Genomic DNA, 22,608 nt, shown 5'->3' with positions numbered 1-22,608 from the left:
TGGGGGGGGAAACAGGAGGAAGGAGAGTTGCAATGACAATGGAATCATGTGATTGGTCTTTCCTTTGGATCTTTGTTAGCTCCGAGTAGATTGATTTTCTTTATTTTATATTTCATATTGGGGCAGGAGAGCATGAGTTGCTAGTGCCATAGTGTAAGTGAGTGATGGAAACCAACTGGAAAGGGTGAGCATTTGAAGAGAGAGTGAGGTCACTTGGGGACTAAGTCAACACCCATTGAAGTGAATCAATGGGAGTCTTTCCACTGACTCCAAAGAGCACTGGAGTAGGCTCTTGGTGCAGAGGAAAAGAGAGGCTGTTCCAGGAATGGAGGGACTCAAAAACCAGACAGAGGTGTGAGTGCGAGGAAACAAAAAGCAAGCAGCAAGGACAGAGGAGCAGGCAGAGATGAGCGCGTACTGCAGGTGGGAGGGTGTGGGCAGGAGGAACTGAGAAAAAGAAAAATTTGAATTATTAAAAAGGCAAACCCTGAATGCCATAGACTGGAATGGCTGGCATGGGCTGGGTCTGTTGATAGACCTTTTAATTCAAGAATCATTAAAAAGTCTGAACTGAGGAGTTCTGCTGTGTATACACCATATCCAGGTGTAAACACTGTTTAAAACTACAAAAATATGGGCCTTCAATGCCAAAAGAAACAGGCTGCAGCTACAAAGGCGTGTTCCAAAAGAAAAGCCTCATTACCATCTCAGTAAACTGATCGGCACAGACCATTCGAATCCGCTCAGGAGTCAGGGGGCTGTTCAGTGTGAAGGTCCTGGTTAATCCTCTTTCCTTCCGTACAGCGGCCACTGCATCCCAGATAGCGAAGAACACAGAACATCCCAGGAACAGCCCTGCCTCGCCCATCCCCTGACAGGGAACAAAGGCAGATACATACATTTACTTTATGAACTAATTAAAAGAGGAAGTGTCTTATTAATATTTGAGATGGTGAAAACCTTTTACAAACTACTGATTTACATAGGGCCTGATCCTCTACCATGGGGGAGAATGAAAGTTTTCCACTGATTCAATGGAAGCAGGATCAGAGCATACTGTGTACGTCTACAGTGCACTGGAAACCTGGGCTCAGACTTGGGTTTGAGCCCAACTCCCCCAACCACCCACCCACAAATCTGTAGGATTCAGGTTAGCAAGTATTCAGGACCCAGGCCCTAGGACCCTAATGGTGGTGTGTGTGTGGTGGTGGGGGGTGTCAGAGTCCGAGTCCCACTGAGACTCAGATCCAAGCCCTTTTATTTTGCAGTAGGACAGAGCTGAAGCTGCAGATCCAAGTCAGAATGCCTGCATAGTGCTGTATGGACATGTTGGCGTGGCTGTGAGACCCGGGTCCAGCAACTGTAAACCCAGGTTTACAATGCAGTGTGGATGCTCAAGTGTGCGGCTTGGAAAACCTGAGTGCATAAGCCCAGATTCCCCAGAACTGGGTTTACAATGCAGGTTTTCAGCTGCTGGCTGACTGCAGATATCTGCAAGGGTGGGTTTCAAATGCCAGCTATAAATTTTAGGACACTTGATTTCCTCACTTGTGAAGGATTTCAAACTGAAAAGAAAATCAATTTGGTAAAAAAATGTTGGCAGATAAAACTGAAATGAATCATCTCCAGGGATTCATATCCTATTAACAAACTAGAGCTGAGACCAAACCCCGCATGTGAACAGTGCTGAATGCCCTCCTCAATCTGATCCAGATGCAAGTTTCACAGTTGGCCTTATTTCTATCACAGGTCAAATCCAGTCCCTAGATCTGGATGTTCCTAAATGCTAGGAGTTTGGGCATCTTCATCAGGACTGAGATCTGGATTTCTCAGCTGGCCATTATTGTATCTCTAACCAGCCTTTCTAAAACTCAAGCTCCAAAACACTCCTGAAACACTGGTCTGGATTGGCATTTTGCAGCTTTAGCCCACCTCTATAAGAAATGGACAACCAGACTTCAGGATTGAAAAATGCTTACTTTTCAGGGAAAGGTATCACAAGCATGTTTTATTCACTAATGATAGTTTTAAAATTAGCTCTACGAGTTGTATGCATGAAGTGGGATAAACAGATTTTGTACGCTCACTTTGAAGCCTGGTGCTAAAAGTCGCTCTTTAGATCAACTCCACCCTGGGTAATTTCATTTTGATCTGGAATTTTCTTTCAATGATCATTTTTCAAAATATTTCATTGGGACTATTTGAAAATAATTTTTAGAAGGAACTATTGTTCTACAATATCCTTCTGCTTTAAATGTCATTTTTTTTATTCTGAAGCTTTTATTTGATTGACTACATTACATCCCTAATGGCCTAGGCAACTGAAGACATGATGCTCAATACACTTGAATTGGGCAGTATCCCCTACATCTTGCTTAGTGTTATTGCTTGTGTATATTCAAGGGCTAGGCCCCTAGCTGGTGTAAACTGATCCTCAGCTGGTGTAAGTCAGTGTATTTATTGCTAGCAAAAAAAGGTAGCTAAGGAGCCTATACTGACTAACTGAACTAACTAGTAATATTGTGTCTAATTTTAGTCACTTTCTCTTATGTTTCAGACTGTTACTATACTCTAAAGTCATGGCTTTAAATTTAGCTTGAATCTGTGAGGATGTTTATACTAGAAGTTCCTAGTCCGCTTGTTAAACTCTAAAAATCATCAATAGGCAGCCAGGATGGAAGAGTAAAAATATCCCAGATTGTGTTATTTACAAATACGGTAGAAGCTGCAATGATGTGGAGATCTGTTTAAAATGTAAAACAGAAGCCTGAGTCTCCTTTCACTTACAGGGGTTTTATACCCGCATACCTTCTTTGACTTCAATGGAATTACTCCTGATTTACTCTAGCACAGGTGATAGAGAAATCAAGCCCCAGGTTTCACTTGCTTACCTTGGATGAGTAGATGGCATAAGGATTTTGTGAGGATGACAGCAAGGAAACACTGAACTGTTCTGGGATGTCACAGATTGCAGGGATTTTATACTGATCCGGGCCCCGAGTGTACAAGACGCCTTCTGGGGAGTATTTTAACTCCTCCATTGTATAAAGTCCAATGCCTTGAACAAAGGCACCTTCAATCTGAGAGTGAGAAATTATAAGCACTTTATCTTTTCTTATGCTGTAAAATGTATATAACATTGACAATAATTACACTCTCTGGACAGCATTCTCCTTCCTATTAGACTGTTGGGTTTCAGGGCTTTCCTTTGGAGCTGCTGGGAAGCAGAAAGCTCTCTCCACCTGCACTGCCTAAGTCCAGTCTACATCTACACGAGAAGATAGGGGTGTGATTCGTAGATTGTGTGTACACACAGGCACACAATCTCGAGGCGCGCCAGCACAAGTATAAACAGGAGTATAGCACAGGTAGCAGCAGTGGCGACACTGAGTATGTACCCACAGGGCGGGTTCAGGCAGGTTTCTACTTGGCACGGCTAAGAGGTGCTGCTGCTACCTGTGTGACCACAGCTACGCTACTATATACACTTGTGCTGTCATTGAGCTAGTGTGAAGGTGTGTACACAAGCTGGGATTCACACTCTGAGCTCATAGTGTGGACACTGCCACACGAAGAAATGCCAATCAGAGGGGCTGAAGCAATGGATCAGGGGGTACAGTGGGGAGAAGCATTCACATGCTATGAGGAAGGGGGCCTGGTCATAAAGTGGAGGAGAGCTTGGAGACTTGGGTCTAGCCCAGCTGTGTGAAACTATACAGGTGATGAGCACAGTGGTGCAGGTGGGCAGTACCGCAAGGGGACACTAGGTAAAATCCTGGACCCACTGAAGTCAATGGGAGTTTTGCTATTGACTCCATTGGAATCAGGATTTATCATCTATAACATGGGCTGATAAGAGGTTAATGGTAGATGAATGAATGGACACTCGTTAACACAAACGCAACAGCAACTAGCACAACGTGAAAAGAAGAAGAAATTCTTGGCACATACCTGTCCTATATCCACAGCTGGATTTATGCTGCATCCAGTATCCATAACAATGTTTGTTCGGATGTTCTACCAACAAAACACAAACATACATTGTGGGGACAGATATACAGGTGGATGGATGAGGAAGTGCTACAGGTCAGAGGCTTAATCCAGTGGGACAAGACATGTTTGTATAGAATCTCTTTCAGAACATACAAAACTGACCTTTTACTGGAGGAAGGGCTGTACAGTAATAACACTCATTAACCTTAGTAGGAGTTTAGCCAGTACGAGGACTGCAGGCTTTAACTCACTGTATTTAATGCTTCCAGTGGGACTTCTCATAGGAGTACACACTATGTCCGGTGGGACGTGTTGCTGGAGTGGGCCCTTAAAATGTCAGGAGACTAGGCCAGGTGGGGCAACCGGCTGGTCAGGAGATTAGAAATTTAATACAGAGCTACAAAACAATTTGGCAGACTGCAGGCACCAAGAGAAAAGGCAAATACTGCCTGCAACACTGTCTATTATAATATTTTCACAAATCTAGCAAAAATAAGATTGTATTTAGTTACTTGTGCACTTTTTTCATTGTGCTCTAACTGTAATTGCTAGTTATTTACATCAATTGGTACATGTACGTTAGTACAAAGCCAGGTGATTTACCAATGCACAAGTTATATGATTGTTGGGATATCAGGCAAAATGGGAAGTTCTGGTGGAACCTCACTGTACTATTTATGAGCTTTAGTGACATTCACTAGTTACCTTGTGATCGCCTGTAAGACAGTCAATTTCAACCTCCGAACAAGCAGCTCCGAAAATAAAATACTTAAATGGATGGCCTTCCCCTTTCTCCCAATCCATGTTAGCCTCATAGCCTCTGGGGGAAACAATACAGTCCATGGGAAGCATGGCTTTTAGTCAATTTTATTAATCTTTGTGTTACAACAATAAAGTGACAGAGCAAAGAAGAGTTCAAAACTATGTGAAATTAAACCCAAAATACTGGGACAGATACCCTGCTGGTTTAGCTCCATTAAAGTCAATTAAATTCTGGCCACAAATATGATAAACTGCTCCAATCTAAAAATTCTGATAAGCAACCAAATCCCAGCAGATTTCTGACAGAGATTGTAATGTAAATCATGTATAAAAGACAAGTTTACAGTAACAATTACATAGCCTATGACAAATGAGTGAAGTAGAAAAGAGAAATAAAATGGTCAGAGCATAGGAAAGATTAATTTACAAGGAAAGATGTAAAGAGCTAAAAATGCAGATCTTAGCTAAGCAAGGAGCAAGATGATGGTCTTCAAAATAGAAGTGTTAGCCTAAGAAGGGAGAAGAATTATTTAGGAGGGTCTAAGCAGGCAACAACTAGGTGAAATGGAATGGAATTAACAAAGGGAAGAGATTAGTTGAACATCAGGGAAACCTTCACCATGAGATCTACGAGAGTGTGGGATAGTTTCTCAAGGTAAGTGGTGGAAGCCTTCTTGTTTGGCACACTTAAAACTATACCCAAAGAAACCAACCCAACAATAGGAAAGGTACAATAGAGAGTAATCCTGCACTGGTAGGGAGGTGCACACAATACATACATCTGGCTCACATCCTCAACTGAGCTCAGCAGGTTGTGAGATCCATGATGTGAGTACGGTGGTTGGGTAAATGAGTGAGTATTAGAGGAGTGCTACACTTCCTCTGGGGCACCTACTGCTCCTTGCAGCAGTAGCTGGACACCTCATTTCATGGGCATGATGTGCAGCTGCCCAAATTATAGCATTCCTCTAAGAAGCAGATCTGTTGATTACATGAGAATATGAGCTAAAAAAAAAAAAAAAAATCAAAAATGCCTGTCAAGTCCAGTCTATCCAGGCCCACTTTGAGCTATTAACTATCTTCATGAGTTACTTATTAAATTCACACTTTCATCATATTGCTGAGGTGTGCCTCAGCTTTACTTAAACTTAAGTAAAGGGACCAAAGGGACCAAAAATATCTGTTACCTGAAGTACCCTGTAGCTGAAAGATTAATGCTCTGTTCAAATGCTTCTTTAACCTGTAGAGTACAACAATTATTGGCAAACTTATCACCTGGGAAGGAGTTAAACATACACCTATTTATTTAAAAATCAAACTGCAAGAAAATGCTACAGAACTGAAGAGCGCTATGGTAATATCTGAGGATTCTCTCTGCCACCAGCTCCATTTTTTTTTTGCTCTGGGAGACTAGGCAAATGCTGAGTAAGTTCTCTGAAAACCGCAAACCATGATTCTAGTTCTAACTCAAGCCCCAGCAGGCAAACATACATGTAAATACAGCAGCTGTAAAATCCTGCTCACATGTCCAGGAACACTTTCCTCCTGGGGAGCTCACAGAAGTTCAGTCAACATTAAGAGGAGTCAGACATGTGCAGCTCCCAGATACTTGAATCAAGTTTGAGCTTTAATATGTGGATCAACTATGAAAGGTGAATAAGTAAAAATGGCACTTTGCCAAACAGAGCTTCTCCTTGTTTTTAATTCAGCCATAATTCCTGATATTACTGACTAAAAATATCTTTGACATAGCAGTTAGGCCCTCATTCAACAGTTCATCCCGAGTCAGCCAAGCACTTAAACACGTGCTTAACTTTAGGCACATGGTTGAATCCTATTGACTTCAATGGGGCTTAAGTCTGTTTAAATTTAAGCATGTGCTTATAGGGTTTTCTGAATAGGGCTAGATTTATACACATGCTTAAATGCTCTGCTGAACTGGGGTTTTAATGCTGCAGAGCCAACACAGCTTTGGAAGAGTGAACTGGATTTGATTTGGTTCACACATAAGCATCAGACTTGTTCTCACAGCTCTGCTTGCAGAATCTTTACTGTTGGCCACATGGCAGCCAGAAAGGATCCAGCTTGACTTTCACATTACAGGTTGAGTTTGCAGTGCTGATAGTCAGAAAAGTGTTTATTTGTAAACTGAGCAGATCTGGTTGATAAGACACAGAGGGAAAAGAAACAAAAACCCAAGTTGCCAGTTAAAAAAAAAAACCAACCACCACTTTTCAGAAAAAAAAAATAAATAAATAAAAATGCTCTGAAGTGCAGTTATGCAAGTGATTCCAGCAGCGAAGGTGAGCTTCTAGATTTACTCCCTCTCAGCAATTCTCATATCAGATTTGCTTAATTTACATGTCAAATATGTTTTTGAAACTAATCAACTTTACAAGAGGTAAAGCAGCTTCTTCTCTGCATGGGTCAGCATTATCTTTTGATGTCAGTCATTCCTGATAATCTAAATTAAATTAATTTGACAATCACTAGAACAGCATTAGTCAGGGCAAACTGATTTACTCTTCACATATGTAGGTGTCAGTTAAGCTTAGAGCATTGCCACAGGTGTTCCACTGTTATTCTCTATTAATAAGAATAGTTGGCAAACTTTAAAACATTTTGCAGAGTAATCATGGTAATCCTTTAAGAGGGAACATCTGTGTGTTGGGACTGTAAGCACCTCAAGGGCAGTGTGGCAAATTGCTGGCACTACTCTGATGGGTCTCACGCTCTCTCTTCTTGGGGGTTCAGGGCACTATTTCTTGCCCCTGAACTGGGTATTAACTGCCCCACTAGTGTCCTAGAGGAGGGGAGTGGCGAGGGAGGGTCCCAGGCCCACCCTCTACTCTGGGTCCCAGCCCAGGGGCCCTAGGGATAGCAGTAAACCACCTGAACTCACGGTTCCTTCCCCTGGGCTACGTCCCTTTCCTGCCCTTCAGCTTGTGGGGCTTCCTGCCCTCCCTCTGCACAAACCAGTTGTCCCTTTACCTAGGGTCTTGGTCTTCTTAGCTCACAGCAGCACTTCTCCAAACTGTTCTCTGCACCAACACCAAACCACTCTGCTTCAACTCCTCCACTTGTCTGATTGAAGCAGGGTTTTTTTTAACCAGGTGACTGGCTTCAGGTGTTCTAAATTAATCTATAGCAAACTTTCTTCCCTCTACAGGAATAAGGCTCCCTTCTAACTCTCTCCTGCTGCCCTCTGGCCATGTTGTATCACAGGCAGGGATTGTCATTTTTGTTAGACTTTAAATCATCATGCAGCACTGCATAAACAATAGGATTTTAATATTTAGGCCACATTTACAGCTCTGCACCAAGGGACTGATTCTCAACTGCTGGGGTAGTAAGTAGGTGGACCGCCAGATGCTTTTGAACAGACCCTGAAATCTTTACTTATTTTTTTTTCCCCCATTATTTTCTCTGGAGTCTGGATTTTGATTATACCTTGACCAAGAAATTTGGACCTTGACAAACAATAATTGACTACCTGTAGCGGGGCGACCACTCACCGGTGCGGCACCTCCTGTTGGTCATCCTGGGAATTAGCTCTTCCAGCCCAGAGCGCCCTCTGCAGACCAGTGTCTCACCTGCTGCTGGCCCCCATGTCCCTCCCAGACCCTGTGCCCCTTTACCTTGGGGTGCTTCCCCCTGGCAGTGCCCCCACACTCAGTTTCCACTCCCAGGGGGAACCCCCACCCTTTATCCCCTCCTTGCCTCAGCAGCTACTGCCAGTCACCATCTAGCTCCCACTCACTGGGGCAGACTGCAGTCTGTACACCACCCATCATCGGCAAGGGGGGTTTGGACCTGCTGCCTTTGCCTAACCCTAGGCTGCACCTATACAACCCTAGTACCTTTCCCAGCCTTTAGCAAGGCCTGCAGCCTGGGGGTTCTCCAGCCCTGCTCCACTCAGGCACCCTGCTCAGCTCTCAGACAGCCAGGTCCATTTCCCTCTAAGGCTGAAGAGAGACTGCCTGAGTGCCTGGCTAGCAGCCCTTTTATAGGGCCAGCTGATGCCTGATTGCGGCATTGCCCCAGCTGTGGCTGCATACAGGATTGAGACCTAACCACTTCATCAGATTTGTTTGGACCAATTAGACAGAGCTCTTTGTGGTAGGGTCTGTCTCTATGTTTTGTGTTTGTATAGTATCTGCACAGTAGGGCCCAGGTCTATAACTAGGGCTCCTAGATACTATGATAATACAAATAATAACAGAGGGCCCATCCTATGTAAAGAAGGCTTTTTAGCAGGACAAAATGTGATTCTAGCATATTACAGGTCTAAGTGAGCCCCAATTGGTGTTTTATTCCTATCAATAGTTTTTTGACACTGTTGTGACACTCTGTATCTCAGGGGAACACCCAGCACCCTCATGTTCATCCTTGTAAAATGACTGTGTGGTATCTAATGCAAAGTTTGTCATGTTGGGTGTCTTCGGAAGGCTCATGATGCACCGAGTATTGTGGTTATAGTGATGTTATAGTAATTGTTGTTACAGTAATGCTATAATAATGTTATAGGTTGTAATTTCATGTATATAGTTATGAGGCTGAAATGTAACCTCATGGCTTAAAGCAAACCCAGAGAAAAACTCCCCAGGAGCAGAGGGGCAGTTCACGCCTCATCAGGGCATGTATGGGACAAACCCAGCCCAGCCTCACAGGAACAATGGACACTGGCCTAGGCAGCAACAAAGGATCTGTTGGACTCTTGAGTGAGACACCCCCCTTCCTCTGGTCAGTTTGGGACTGCGCTGAGGTCATGCTCACCTGACTTTGAAGGGAGGGGGGAAGCCAAGAGGGAAGAAAGAACATGATAAAAGGGAGAGATGTTTGCCTCTCTCTTCCACCTACATCTACAGACACGACACCCAGCGACTGAAGCGCTGATCAAAGGGGAGACCCTGGCTGAAGAGCAACCAGACAGCCTGTGGTGAGAAGCATCTAAGTTTGTAAGGGCATTGAAAGTGTTAAGATCAACTTAGAATGCGTTTTGCTTTTATTCATTTGACCAAATTTGACTTGTTATGTTTTGACTTATAATCACTTAAAATCTATCTTTATAGTTAATAAATCAGTTTGTTTATTCTACCTGAAGCAGTGCGTTTGGTTTGAAGCGTGTCAGAGACTCCGCTTGGGATAACAAGCCTGGTACATATCAATTTCTTTGTTAAATTGACAAACTCATATAAGCTTGCAGCATCCAGCAGGCATAACTGGACACTGCAAGATGGAGGTTCCTAGGGTTGTGTCTAGGACCGGAGATATTGGCTAGTGTCATTCGGTTGCACAATTCAAGTATCAGCTTATATGCCAGAGGCTGTGCGTGATGTTTGCTGCATGTTCAAGATTCCAGTACTGCCAATACCATGTATTTTAGCAGCTCACTATATGTGGGGAGGGACCCACCCAAACAAAGCATAAGGGCCAGATCCTCTGCTCTGGCCAAGCTGTGCTCTGTGCAGGCAGCATTTATCCTGCTGGTAAGAGATCACCATAGAAAGAGGAGAGAGAAAAATATTTATATATATATATATATATATATATATATATATATATATATATATACACACACACACACACACACCAAAATTGCTATGTACATGCACATTTTTTAAATATAATTCATACCCATTTGATTTTTCACCCTGATACAAAAGTGCCTCTTACCCAATCATTCCAGGTACCTTTTGGGTTCTTGCTAATGATGGGCTCCAGGCGTTTCAAGAGAGTCTGGCAAGCATCCTGATGAAGAGAAAAGTTGGGGAAAATAATGCAAAAGTAGAGAAATAGACATTTGTCAGTATTTAATAATATTCAACATATTTTTTTTGTCATGGTGGAAGTACTATCAGCAGAGAAGACATCCCATTTACTTCTAGAAATCATTACTCCTCATTTAATTCCGTAGACCCCTTTTTTCTGGGGAATCCATCACCTGTCTTCCACTTAGAGAAGGATGGTGAATCAGTTTCTTTTGAGGCTCTTAACACTTCCTATCTATAGCCACCCAAACATGCCACCTCCTCAGTGAATTTGAAGGAAAAGTCTCAAATCCTGGGGAAAGGGAGGCTCAAGTTTGTTCCTGACTCCAGTTCTTCTGGGCCACACATTTTTAATGTTTATGTGAAAATAGATTAATCTAGCTAATTGGTAAGGCCACTACTAGAGATGGGTGACCCTGAAACACTCCAGCAGGTCGGTCAGTTTAGATAAACATCTGGTTTCAGAGTAACAGCCGTGTTAGTCTGTATTCGCAAAAACAAAAGGAGTACAATTGGTTAGTCTCTAAGGTGCCACAAGTACTCCTTTTCTTTTTGATAAACATCTGGAGGTTCTTATGCTCATCCAAATCTCAACAGAAGTAGTAGAACAGAGGTCCCATCTCTCCCCAAACCAGATCCTTCTCCTCCGCTCCCAGATCTGCACAACCAGGCCTCCTTCAGGCCTCTGCGTCATCCCTTACTCCAGGGCTCATGTGATACCCACTCTTCCCACCCCATCTTTGGATCAAGGAATCAAATACTCATGAGATCTTAAGTCTCTCTCCTGGGACTAGCCAAGTTTCTGCCTCCAAATCTGCCACCATTGTCAGGCTTCCCAATAAAATTACCACCCAGAGACACTGCTCCATTGTAACAGAGAAGCTTACAAAATGTGTAAGTTTTAATATAAAAAACAAGAGGCCTCTGTCCAGTAGAGAAACCAAAGATCAGCTAGGCCTGTGATTCTTTCATGAAAAAATAGGGAGGAAATTAAGGGTCTTGATTTAAGGAAGATGCGGAAGGATGAGAGAGAGGTAGGGAAGATTTGTTTAATTAAATTGACTCAAACCTTAAAATAATGTCTGGGATTAGTGTGAACTAGCACATGATCAGTGCCAGGTCTTTAAGAACTGGTTTGCTCACTTCATCGCAGGAGAGATAAGAGGCCTCCATTATATGCAGTGAGTGTTTAGTAAAAAAAACCTTAAGCCTTTTTGGGGAGCTTTGGGTTCTGTTCTGGAAACCCCAAACCACAACATAACAAAGAGTTTGGAATTCATCAAGAAGCAATGTTTCATATTCTTAGTGGCCACCTGCAATAGCCACACGATAGGTAATTTCAAGCTCTGTGGGACTGCTCATGTGCGTAAAATTAGGCACTTGCTTAAAAACCTTGATGAATGGGGGCTTTTAAGAGTTGACTGGTAGACAAATATTACCCTTTACCTTTACTGCCATTCCATTGACATCAGTTCCAGCAGATGCTACTGAAGCACAAGCATTAGGAACAGTTGTTGTGCTTGTTTCACAAAAATGAATACTCGACATGGGGATCTTTAATTCCCGGCTGGCAACCTGGGGTGGGGAATGAACATACTCTCATTCCATTTGAAACACACATTTCTGAACATTGCAATAATATCAGCCTTCAAAAGGTATGTCTACACAGCAAAGAAAAACCCAGGACTTGGGCTGTTTCATTTTCACTAGGACCCTGCAGGGTGTGAGGTCCCAGAGCCCAGGCTCCAGCCCGTGCCTGAAAGTCTACAAAGCAATGAAACAGCCCCACAGCTCAAGCCCTGCAAGCCTGAGTTGGCTGGCATGGGCCAGCCGTGGGTTTTTCTTTGCTGTGTAAAAATACCCTTAGACACTAGGTTATGGATTTGATAGGATTTGATCTAATAAAGAAATTATTAGATATTCTTGCTCCAGAGCCTTCCATTTCCAATTGTAATCACATTGCTGTGTCTGTAGGGGTAAAGTGGAACAGAGGAATGATGGTCTTGTGGTTAAAGCACTAGACTGAGTCTCTATAGAGCTAAGTTCAATTCCTGATTCTGCTACAAACTTCCTGTGTGATCCTAAGCAAGTCATTAGGGTGTGTCTATATAGTTAAAAATAAACAAAATACTCCAAAACCCTGTCGCAGCAAGTATCAGAGTCCAGGCCAATTGACTTGGGCTTGTGCTGCAGGTCTGAAAATAATAATGTAGATGTTGGGGCTCTGGCTGAGACTCCTGTTTTGGTTTGAGCCTGAACTGCTACTTTTAGCCCCACAGTGCAAGCCCAATTCAGTTGACCTGGGCTCTGAGACTTGCTACCACGGGTTTTTTTTGCTGCATAGATGTACCCAGTGTCTCTCTGTGCCTCAGTTCCCAGTCAGTCAAATGTGGATAACAATACAGTAGAACCCCGATTTTATGAACATCGATCTTAGGAAGAGATGGTTATATGCGCACCTATGGGCGCTCCACTCTAAGTGCACATGTGCCCCACATCAGCCTCAGATCATAGATTTTAGGTAGTAGTGTCTGTTCAGCTCACGCATGTGCCCCATGCAGCCCCATGCTCTGCACCGTGGCCATATATAGCTGTGCGGGTGAACTGCCTTCAGTTTCTTCTCTGCTGAGGAGCTCCATGGTAAAGAACTCAAAGCAGAGGGTGGGAGGGCAGGTAGCGGAGCATCCACAGGGACACATCTTGAAGAACCACAGTTACTGCACAGGGTGAGTAACCTTCTCTTCTTCTTTCAGTAGTGTCCCTGTGGGTGCGCCACTCTAGGTGACTACTGAGCAGTGCCCTCTATAGAGGGGTAGGTTTTGGAGTTGAGTCTAAGGCTGAAAATAGCACAGTAGAGACAAACATGGCATCAGAAGCTGAGACATGAGTAACTGTATAGTGTTCAGAAAAGGTCTGAATGGCGGTCCAAGTCATGGCTCTACATATTTCTGTACAGGAATGCTCTCAAGAAAGGCTAATGAAGCAGAAAGGGATCTTGTGGAGTGAGTTAATACTCTAGAAAGAGGTTGAATATCATGGGACTGATAACAATAGGTAATGCAGCCAGATAGCCAGTCTTTATTTGGAAATTGGAGATCCCTTAGTTCTGTCCACAATGGAGAGAAACAATCTGGGAAATTTTCTAAAGGACTTAGTTCTGTCTAGGTAAAAGGCTAATACCCTCCTGACATCAAGTATATGTAATGCCTCATCTTCTTTATTCTGGTGTGGCTTAGGGAAGAAAACTGGAAGTTGGATAGGTTGGTTTACCCGGAAGTCCAAGGATACCTTTGGTAAGAACTTGGGATGCAGTTGCAACATGACCTTTTCCTTAAAAAAGGCTGAACAAGAGCTTTCCAGGTGTAGGAACCAAGCATGTCTTAAGGCAGAAAATTCCTAAGTTGGGATGTAGGGTACGTTCTCTGTTCTGCATGAAAAGGTGTGGAATGGCTGGGAGAGGAATTGGTGGGCACGTTGCGAGCTGTGCCAGGTAAGGGTACCAGGTCTGTCTCGACCAAATAGGAGCAATCAGAATAAGGTGAGCTCCATCCCTTTTTATTTTCAGCAGGACCTTTGATAGTAGGGGAAATGGAGGAAAGGTGTAGAGAAGGTCTTTGTCCCAGGGGAGGAGGAGAGCATCGCCCAGGGAGTGTTGTTCCATCCTCACTCTGGAGCAGTACTGTGGATATTTCTTGTTCAGGTGAGTTGCGAACAGGTCTGTGGATGGTATTCCCCATCATCTGAATAGGTTGTGAAGCACTATTGGGTGTATCTCCCCCTCATGGTCCTGCGGGAATGTGTGACTGAGACTGTCCGCTATTGAGTTTTATCTGCTGGGGAGGTAAGCCATGGACAGCGTGACACTGTGTAAGATGCACCAGTTCCATAGCCTCATAGCTTCTGTGCATGGGGGGGGGGGCGGCTTGGCTCCCCTCTGCCAACTGATGTAGTACATACAGGCTATGTTGTTTGTTAGGATCTTTGTATGTGATCCTGTGATCAGCAGGAGGAAATAGGTGCAGGCATTCCTGACTTGAGGAGATTGATGTGGAGGGATATCTCCACAGGTGACCATTTGCCTTGTATTGTGTGGCCGTTTAGATGCATGCCACACCTCTGAGTGATGCATCGGTGATGAGGAGCAACAATGGTGATGTTTGCGCAAATGGGATCCTTTTGCAAATGTTAGCTGGATCCTTCCACCAGTGTAAGGTGTTTTTGATCCTGGTGGGTGGTGATAGGGATTTGTCCAGCCTGTCCTTATTGGGTCTGTAAACTGAGCTGAACCACATTTGGAGGCATTGCATGTGAAGTCTGGCATGTGCTATTACCGCCATGCCTGCTGCCGTATGCCCCAAGAGTTGGAGCAGAGCCTGGCTGGTATTTGGGGGCTGCTTTGAATGGTGTCTAGGAGTGTGACTAAGGATAGGAACCTGTGTTGAGGTAAGAAGGCTTTGGCCTGTAACAAATGGAGGTCAGCCCCTATGAATTCCAGGTGTTGCACTGGAGAGAGGTTGACTTCTGGGTGTTGATCTGTAGACACAGTTCCATAAACAAGTATATCGTAGCTTCACTGACTTGGTGAGCCTCATGATGAGACCAGGCTCTGAGGAGGCAATCATCTAGGTAAAAATAGATCATTATCCCTTGAGAACGTAAATGAGAGGGCACCACTGAGAGAATCTTGGAAAATACTTTTGGGGCTGATAATCCCAGAGGGGAGCACTCTGTATTTTTAATGGTCGTGTCCCAGAGTGAATCTGAGAAATCATCTGTGAGCCAGTAGGATTGAGATATGAAAATAGGCATCTTGAAGGTTGAGGGCTGTAAACCAGTCTCCCTGTTCCAATGTTGGAATGATCATTGACAAGGTGACCACCTTGAATTTTTGAGACTCGATGAATTTGTTAGGAGCTGAGGTCTAGTGTGGGTCTCCAACCTCCCTTCTTTCTGGGTATTAGGAAATAACAAGAGTAGAACCCTTTGTCTCAAGATGCTGAGGTACTGGTTCTATGGCTCCTAACTGGAGGAAGCAATCTGTTTCTATTCATAGTAAACTCTTGTGAGAAGGGTCCCTGAAGAGGGATGCAGAAGGGTGTTGTGGAGGGAGGTAAGGAGGTAAAATGGATGGAGTACCCAGCTCAAACGATCTCTAGGACCCGTTGGTCTGAAATTATATATTCCCAGGCACTGCAGAGTGCTGCCAATCAGTGGCCAAATGGGTGTGGAATGATGGTTGGCTGTGTCAGTTGGGGGGGGAGTACTTTGACCTTTCCGTCAAAACAGCTTAGACGTAGAGGGCTGAGATGAAGATTGTGGGTCAGATGGTTTGCATTTAGGAAATTTCCCTTTCTTTCTTTGTGGCTTGTAGTGGCACTGAGGTTAGTACTGAGGCGCATTTGGTCTATGCTGGAATTGGGGACTAAATTGTCTCTTTTGTCCCAGTATATAGCTACCCAGTGACTGGAGCCTAGCCCTGCAGTCCCCCAGGGTATGAAGGGAGGCATCAGTCTTCTCAGTGAAGAGCTTCATGCCCTCAAATGGAAGGTGCTTAACCATGGACTGTACCTCCTTTGGGAAACCCAACAAAAGGAGCCATGACGCCAGAAGTGGAGATGGACCTAGCTGCTGTGTTGAAGGCAGATTACAGCGATATCTTTGGCACTAACTGGCCCTCCTGGATAATGGTCTTAAATGAGTCGTGATATGCTTCTGGCATTGTCTCAATAAAGTCATTCAGTTTTATATAATCATATTTCACCATGAGGGGCTAATAGTTGGCAATACAGAATTGTAGGGTGCCTGAGGAGTACGCTTCTCTGCCGAAAAGGTCAAGGCACTTCCAATCCCTATTGTAGGGAGTAGCTCTTGACTGGTGTTGTGAGCCACAGGAGTTGAGATGGAGTCCACCACATTGGAGTTGGATGGTAGGTGGGAAAATAGGAATTCAGATTCCTTGGCAGGGATGTAGTAATTTTTGTCAGCTTGCTTGCAGGTTGGCGCCATCGATCCTGAGATTTGCCACACTGTCTGTCGGGTCTAACATGGTCTCATTAATCAGGAGGGCAATCTTTGAGGAGGATGAAGAGTGGATGATGTCAAGGAGTTGATGGTAGGTGTTCTTGACTTTTTCCAATGGTATCTGGAGTGTTTCTGCCACCTTCTTCGCCAACTCCTGGAAGAGACGAAAGTCGTCTGCCAAAGATGGTGGAGGAGGCATGATGGCTTCGTCTGGAGAGGAGTATACGGTCCTTGGTGTCACTTCCTCCTCAGTACCGGTTTCCTGTTTCTCTATGTCTTGAGATGGTTCTGAAGCCTTGGATGCTGCAGCCAAGGGAGTGTGCCTCCAAGGTTCCTGGGCGAGGCTCAAAGCTTGAGAGGCTTATTGGTGTTGTGCCATGCAAGGGTCCCAATATGGCCACTGGAGTGGTCATGGCACCCCCGGGGTGGCCATACCAAGGTGGGGCCATCTGTGACTATATCCTTGGGCTCTGTTGGTAATGAGCACCATATGGAGCTTAGGAGGAGTACTGCAAAACTACCTCTTCTGGCTCACTACAAACTAGGAGGCTAACTAACTACAGAAATGCAGATTAAAGTAATAGTCCTAGTGGACTGCAAATAGCTCTGTCTTTAGCCAGCGTGGTTGAGAAGAAACTGAAGGGGGTTAAGGCCATGCGCGCTGGCTAGCCTCGTGGGGCAGCACGAGGAGAGACAGTGCATGTGCAGGCCTAACGGACACTGCTACCAAAGTTCTCTGATCAGCAGTGCAGGGACACAAACACACCTACAATGGAGCCCCTATAGGAACACTACTCAAAGAAGAACTGAGGGTGGTTCACCTATGCAGCTCTATATGGTTACGGTGCAGGGCAAAAGGCTGCATGGGTCACATGCACGGTCAGAAAGAACACTGCTAACTAAAATCTCGGATCTGAGGAACATGGGGTTCATGCACACCTAGAGTGGAGCACCCATGGGGACAATACTCGAAGACCAACAGGTTATATGAATCATTTTTCTGCTGCCAAAATCATCTTTCTGCTACTCAGTGTGACTTCAATCCTTCAGCCAACATTCAAGCAGCAGCACAGGGTTGAAAAGACTGAGAGGTTTGGTGAGAAAGAAGATGTGCAATTCTCTCACACAAAAAAAAAATAAATAAAAAAATAAAGCATGCTGTATGAATTTATAACCATTTGTTATGTACACTATCAACAGAGTTAATTTATTAACTTATGCACTGCACCTGCTGTAATTTTGAGATGTTCAATTGTATTATTTTTTTGATCTTATGAACTCCTCAATCCCCAATTGGTTAATAAAATACGAGTTCTGCTGCATTCCTTTTGTCTGTTTTGTTTATATAGTCGACGTGCTCCATGTGGCAATGACTGCATTTTACAACAGGTTTGTACAGTGCCAAACAAAAAGGGGCCCAACACTGACCACAGCCTTCAGGCACTACTGTAATACAAATAAGTAATAGTAATAATAAGGTGGTTCCTGTAAGCTATTCGTCTTCTCTGCCTGCTCCCACTGTGGCCCTTAACAAAGCTGGCTATGGGAGCAGCTCACATACACAGGGCTTGTTTGCCTGCCAGAACAAGGGACTTTTCTCTGCTGCCATAACTCTGTTGATGTCAATAGAGTTATGCCAGAGAAGAATTTGTCTCTATCTGTGTTCACTATCTGTGTTCACAGTCTTGCTACAGCTTTTCCAATAACTAAACATCTGTTTAGCAGTGTTTGTCCATAGTACGTCTTTAGCACATGGCTAATATTTGATTTTGGTACCTGGATCATTTTGGTGTGAATGCCTTGTCCCATTTCAATTCCACCATGAGTTAGAAGCACAGAACCATCCATATAGATATGAACCAGAGCAGCAGCCTAAAGAGAGAGAGCAGAAATGGACTACTGAGTGCTGTTACTACCCTATGATTTAACGGAAAAAGGATCTGCATTTAACATGGGGCAATGCATCAAAAGCAGAAGGGATGGCGCCTTGAAGTGCATTGTGATTTTAGATGCTATAACCTTATCTGCCGAGACAGAATCAGAGGCCATTTGGAATTCCAGCATCAGCTCTGTCTCTACATTAAACTTCAAGTGAGGAGATATCAGTTTATGGAGGTTTGTTTCTCATGATGTTAGGAACACAAGGAAAGAAACTGAACTACATGGAATCATAGAACTGGAAGGGACCTTGAGAGGTCATCTAGTCCAGTCCCCTGCACTCACGGCAGGACTAAGTATTACCTAGACCATCCCTGACAGGAGTTTGTCCAACCTGCTCTTAAAAATCTCCAATGATGGAGATTTCACAACCTCCCTAGGCAATTTATTCCAGTGCTTAACCACCCTGACAGTTAGGAAGTTTCTCCTAATGTCCAACCTAAACCACACTTGCTGCAATTTAAGCCCATTGCTTCTTGTCCTATCCTCAGAGGTTAAGAAAAACAATTTTTCTTCCTCCTCCTTGTAACAACCTTTTACGTACTTGAAAACTGTTATCATGTCCCCTCTCAGTCTTCTCTTTTCCAGACCAAACAAACCTAACTTTTTCAATCTTCCCTCAGAGGTCATGTTTTTTAGACCTTTAATCATTTTTGTTGCTCTTCTCTGGACTCTCTCCAAGTTGTCCACATCCTTCCTGAAATGTGGTGCCCAGAACTGGACACAATACTCCAGTTGAGGCCTAATCAGCACAGAGTATAGCAGAAGAATTACTTCTCATGTCTTGCTTACAACACTCCTGCTAATACATCCCAGAACGATGTTCGCTTTTTTGGCAACAGCGTTACACTGTTGACTCATATTTAGCTTGTGGCCCACTATGACCCCCAGATTCCTTTCTGCAGGACTCCTTCCTAGGCAGTCATTTCCCATTTTGTATGTGTGCAACTGATTGTTCCTTCCCAAGTGGAGTACTTTGCATTTGTCCTTATTGAATTTCATCGTATTTACTTCAGACCATTTCTCCAGTTTGTCCAGATCATTTTGAATTATAATCCTATTCTCCAAAACACTTGCAACCCCTTCCAGCTACATAGTCTAGTCATTTCTAAAAATGGCTAGAGTCATCACATTTTTGCATAGCAATTATATGCTTTAATAAGGCATCCCCCTATCTGACACGCTCTCCTGTAGCAGGTTGCCACATATCAAGTGTGCCTTCCTCAGTTTCCCCTTAGACTAGCCATAAAAAGAACAGTCTCTCTTACTGTCAAATTCAAAGTCTCACCTCTGGGCATAATTTATTCATGTACATGTAAGACCCCTCATGGTAAAACTGTTCTCTTAATTCCCACAGTAAAATATATCAAGGTACAGTGATTTTCCATTCCTCTCTCCAGGACCATCACTTCCAGTCATCCACACGTGAGTCCACCAGCACTTGGCTCTCAGTTCCTTTCTGTCCTTGTTCCAGAGCCCCACACTCCCAGCCATCCACCTGAGTGTGACCAGTCTCATGATTCTTCTACCCAACACACAGTCCAATGATTCAGCCCTTTTCAGCCTCCCAGCGCTGGCTCTATGGCTCAGGAAGATTAGCAGGCCAACTCCTCTGCTAGTCTCCTAGCTTTTAGCCATCTTCAGTCTCCTGGGACTGGCCCCTCTGCTGGTCTCCTAGCCAATTCCTCCCTATTCCCAGGCAGGGACTGGAAACCTTTCTGTTCTCTGCAGTGTCCTTGTCTCTCCCAGGCAGCTGCCACCTGCTGCTTTTATTGCTCTGCTTTCTCAGGCATTTCTCTGGATCTGACTCACCAGATCTCCAACTCACCTGGTCTTCTCCCCTCTAGGGTTCAGGTGCTCTCTGAAGCCTAAATGGGTGTCAACTGACTGTCACCCTGTGACAGATGTTTATATAAAAACATTGCTGCAAGTTCTATTTTCTCTCTTGTTAATGTTTTCAAGCCTCTGGACTTTTTGGGGAGCCATGAATTGGATAGACTGACAGTACTGGTCAGAGCCAGTTGAGTCCTGAATGGGGTTTCCTTCCAACCCCCACAACTCAGCCATAAACTGCATCACAGTCTGCAATAGACCCTGTGAATAAAATGTTGAGGAGAGGCTGCAAATTGGGTGTGACATTCTGTCACCTTCTGGATTGATTTATTTTTCAGTGTATAAAAGGTGCTTATCGAACAAGATCTGAACACATCCCCAACATTAAACATACCACACAAGTCATCAATATGTATTAAATCTCCTCCTCCAACTCTCTTTTCCTAACGCTTACCCCCCATGACCTACAAATGATAAGCATGAAAAAGCAGCTTTCCCTAGTGCCCAAAGTTCAACAGGCTTGGGTTCAGGGGGGAGAAAATTCTAGAGGTGAGAACACTTTGAAGACAATGTCTTGCCTTCAGTACCCAAAAACTTAAACTTAGACACTAGTAGTAAGAGGCCTTCATCTGTTCTTATCCTATGTAGTATGTTACAGGGAAGCTAGCCATGGCTCAAACTACATGGGCTTTACAGATCAAAATTAACACCTTTGATTGCACCTGGAAGTGACTCAAGCTGATGCAGCCTATGGATAACAGGTGTTAGGATGTGGACAAGTATTCATCTGGGATTAAAGTTACGGTATATTTTTTGTTATCTAAACTAGGTAAAATTTAGCCTTCCAAGGGTGAAAGGCTTAGGCCATTGTGTTAGTCAGCATTTTTAAAGCTGCTTTAAAGCCAACTGACCTGACTTAGAAAACGCGTGAACAAGCCAAATGGAAACTTCATGGGAATAATGGCAATCCCCTTCTTCTTCCAGTAATTTTGCTTGTTAAATTCTTCCACAGCTGTTTTCCTGCTGTAGTATTCAGACTTCTCCATACATTCATTCCAACACCTTACCAGGTTCTCTGGATCAAGCTCTTGAAAGTAGCATAATTGTTCAGTTTCTTTGTACATGTTTATTTCTCTAACCTGAAACAGGAGAATTAACCCCGATCATACAATCTTCATAAAAGCAGACTACTACTTTTGAGATTAGCGGTCAAATAGTAAGCAAAATGCATTCTTAAGTATTTTCATGATTACTCATGACAAGCTGGGTAAAGCATGACAGTGGGGCCATATTATTCATTTTTGAAAGCAGTCAAACTCTGAGTGGGAAATATTTTAAAATTTTAGCACAATTTCATCCAGAAAGTCATACCCACAATGTTTTGTTTTGTTACTCTCATCTTTAAAATATTTTAGTCATTCAATCTGGAAACAGACAAAATACCATGTGACTCAGGTGACCAGTCACAAAATCAAGAGTAACTAATAGCAACAAACACTTTGTAGTGAATTCGGGACTTGTAACGATTAGTTCTAGCTAGTCAGCCAACCCAGGAGTTCTCAAATATTTCATTGTGTGGGCCACACTTTAACACAGGTTGCACAGTACAAAAGAGTAAAAAAAAATAAACTGTTTCATTTCAATGCTAATAATCCTTTTTCCTTACCTTTTCTGGTGATAAATCACTTTTGGCTGCAATGGCTGTTATCCAGGATTCTGTAATCAGTCCTGACTGTGGGAAACCAAAACCTCGGAACGCTGTGTTTGACGGCAAGTTCGTCTTGCAGGCGCGACTGCAGCACCGCAGGTTGGGAATCTTGTAAGCATTATCCATTTTTAGTAAGACTACCTCTGCTACCTTGAGTATGGGAACAGGTACAGCTAAACATCAGAACAGCTCTTCCCTTAAAATTACATTCACATTTAAACTAATAAACATTCCTCCTCTTAGAGAAAGGACTTGGACTTGAGACAATTCGGACAATAGAAGAATATTTTAAGCTTTTATTTTTTTATTTTTAAAGTTTCTATAAATCCTATGTAACAAGAATACTCTACACTCATTACATCTACATTTCCCACATAGCATGATCTTACATTTCAATAGTTTTGTTAGCATATGCAAGGAACGTAGTAGACACAATAGCAGTTGATATATAATTAGTGAGCTACAATAGTCGCTCCATAGTTAAGGCTGCAAATGAAATTCCATTATAAGCCTGATTTTGGCCTAAGTCTAAAAATTTACAAAAATTCATATAAATCTAAAAAACTGTAGTTTAGATCTGGG

General features: G+C 43.5%; 1 protein-coding gene across 3 annotated transcripts in view; it reads right to left on the bottom strand.

The window, feature by feature from the left end:
* Positions 1–22,608, bottom strand: part of LOC125644844 (aldehyde oxidase 1-like) — an 81,970-nt gene that overhangs the window by 3,805 nt on the left and 55,557 nt on the right. For all 3 annotated transcript variants that reach the window (XM_075118062.1, XM_075118060.1, XM_075118061.1), the window contains 10 exons: positions 21,985–22,176; positions 21,230–21,457; positions 18,324–18,419; positions 11,973–12,101; positions 10,432–10,506; positions 5,943–5,995; positions 4,699–4,813; positions 3,952–4,017; positions 2,892–3,080; positions 704–871 (listed from right to left, as the gene is read on the bottom strand). In XM_075118062.1, the coding sequence (XP_074974163.1) occupies positions 704–871; positions 2,892–3,080; positions 3,952–4,017; positions 4,699–4,813; positions 5,943–5,995; positions 10,432–10,506; positions 11,973–12,101; positions 18,324–18,419; positions 21,230–21,457; positions 21,985–22,176 (1,311 nt within the window). The remainder of the gene's footprint in view (positions 1–703; positions 872–2,891; positions 3,081–3,951; positions 4,018–4,698; positions 4,814–5,942; positions 5,996–10,431; positions 10,507–11,972; positions 12,102–18,323; positions 18,420–21,229; positions 21,458–21,984; positions 22,177–22,608) is intronic.

Source organism: Caretta caretta, chromosome 11, assembly GCF_965140235.1.
Source record: "Caretta caretta isolate rCarCar2 chromosome 11, rCarCar1.hap1, whole genome shotgun sequence".
In the NCBI taxonomy this organism is placed as follows: domain Eukaryota; kingdom Metazoa; phylum Chordata; order Testudines; family Cheloniidae; genus Caretta; species Caretta caretta.
The sequence above is the reverse complement of the archived record's forward strand: the minus strand, read 5'-3'. Positions and strand labels throughout refer to the sequence as shown.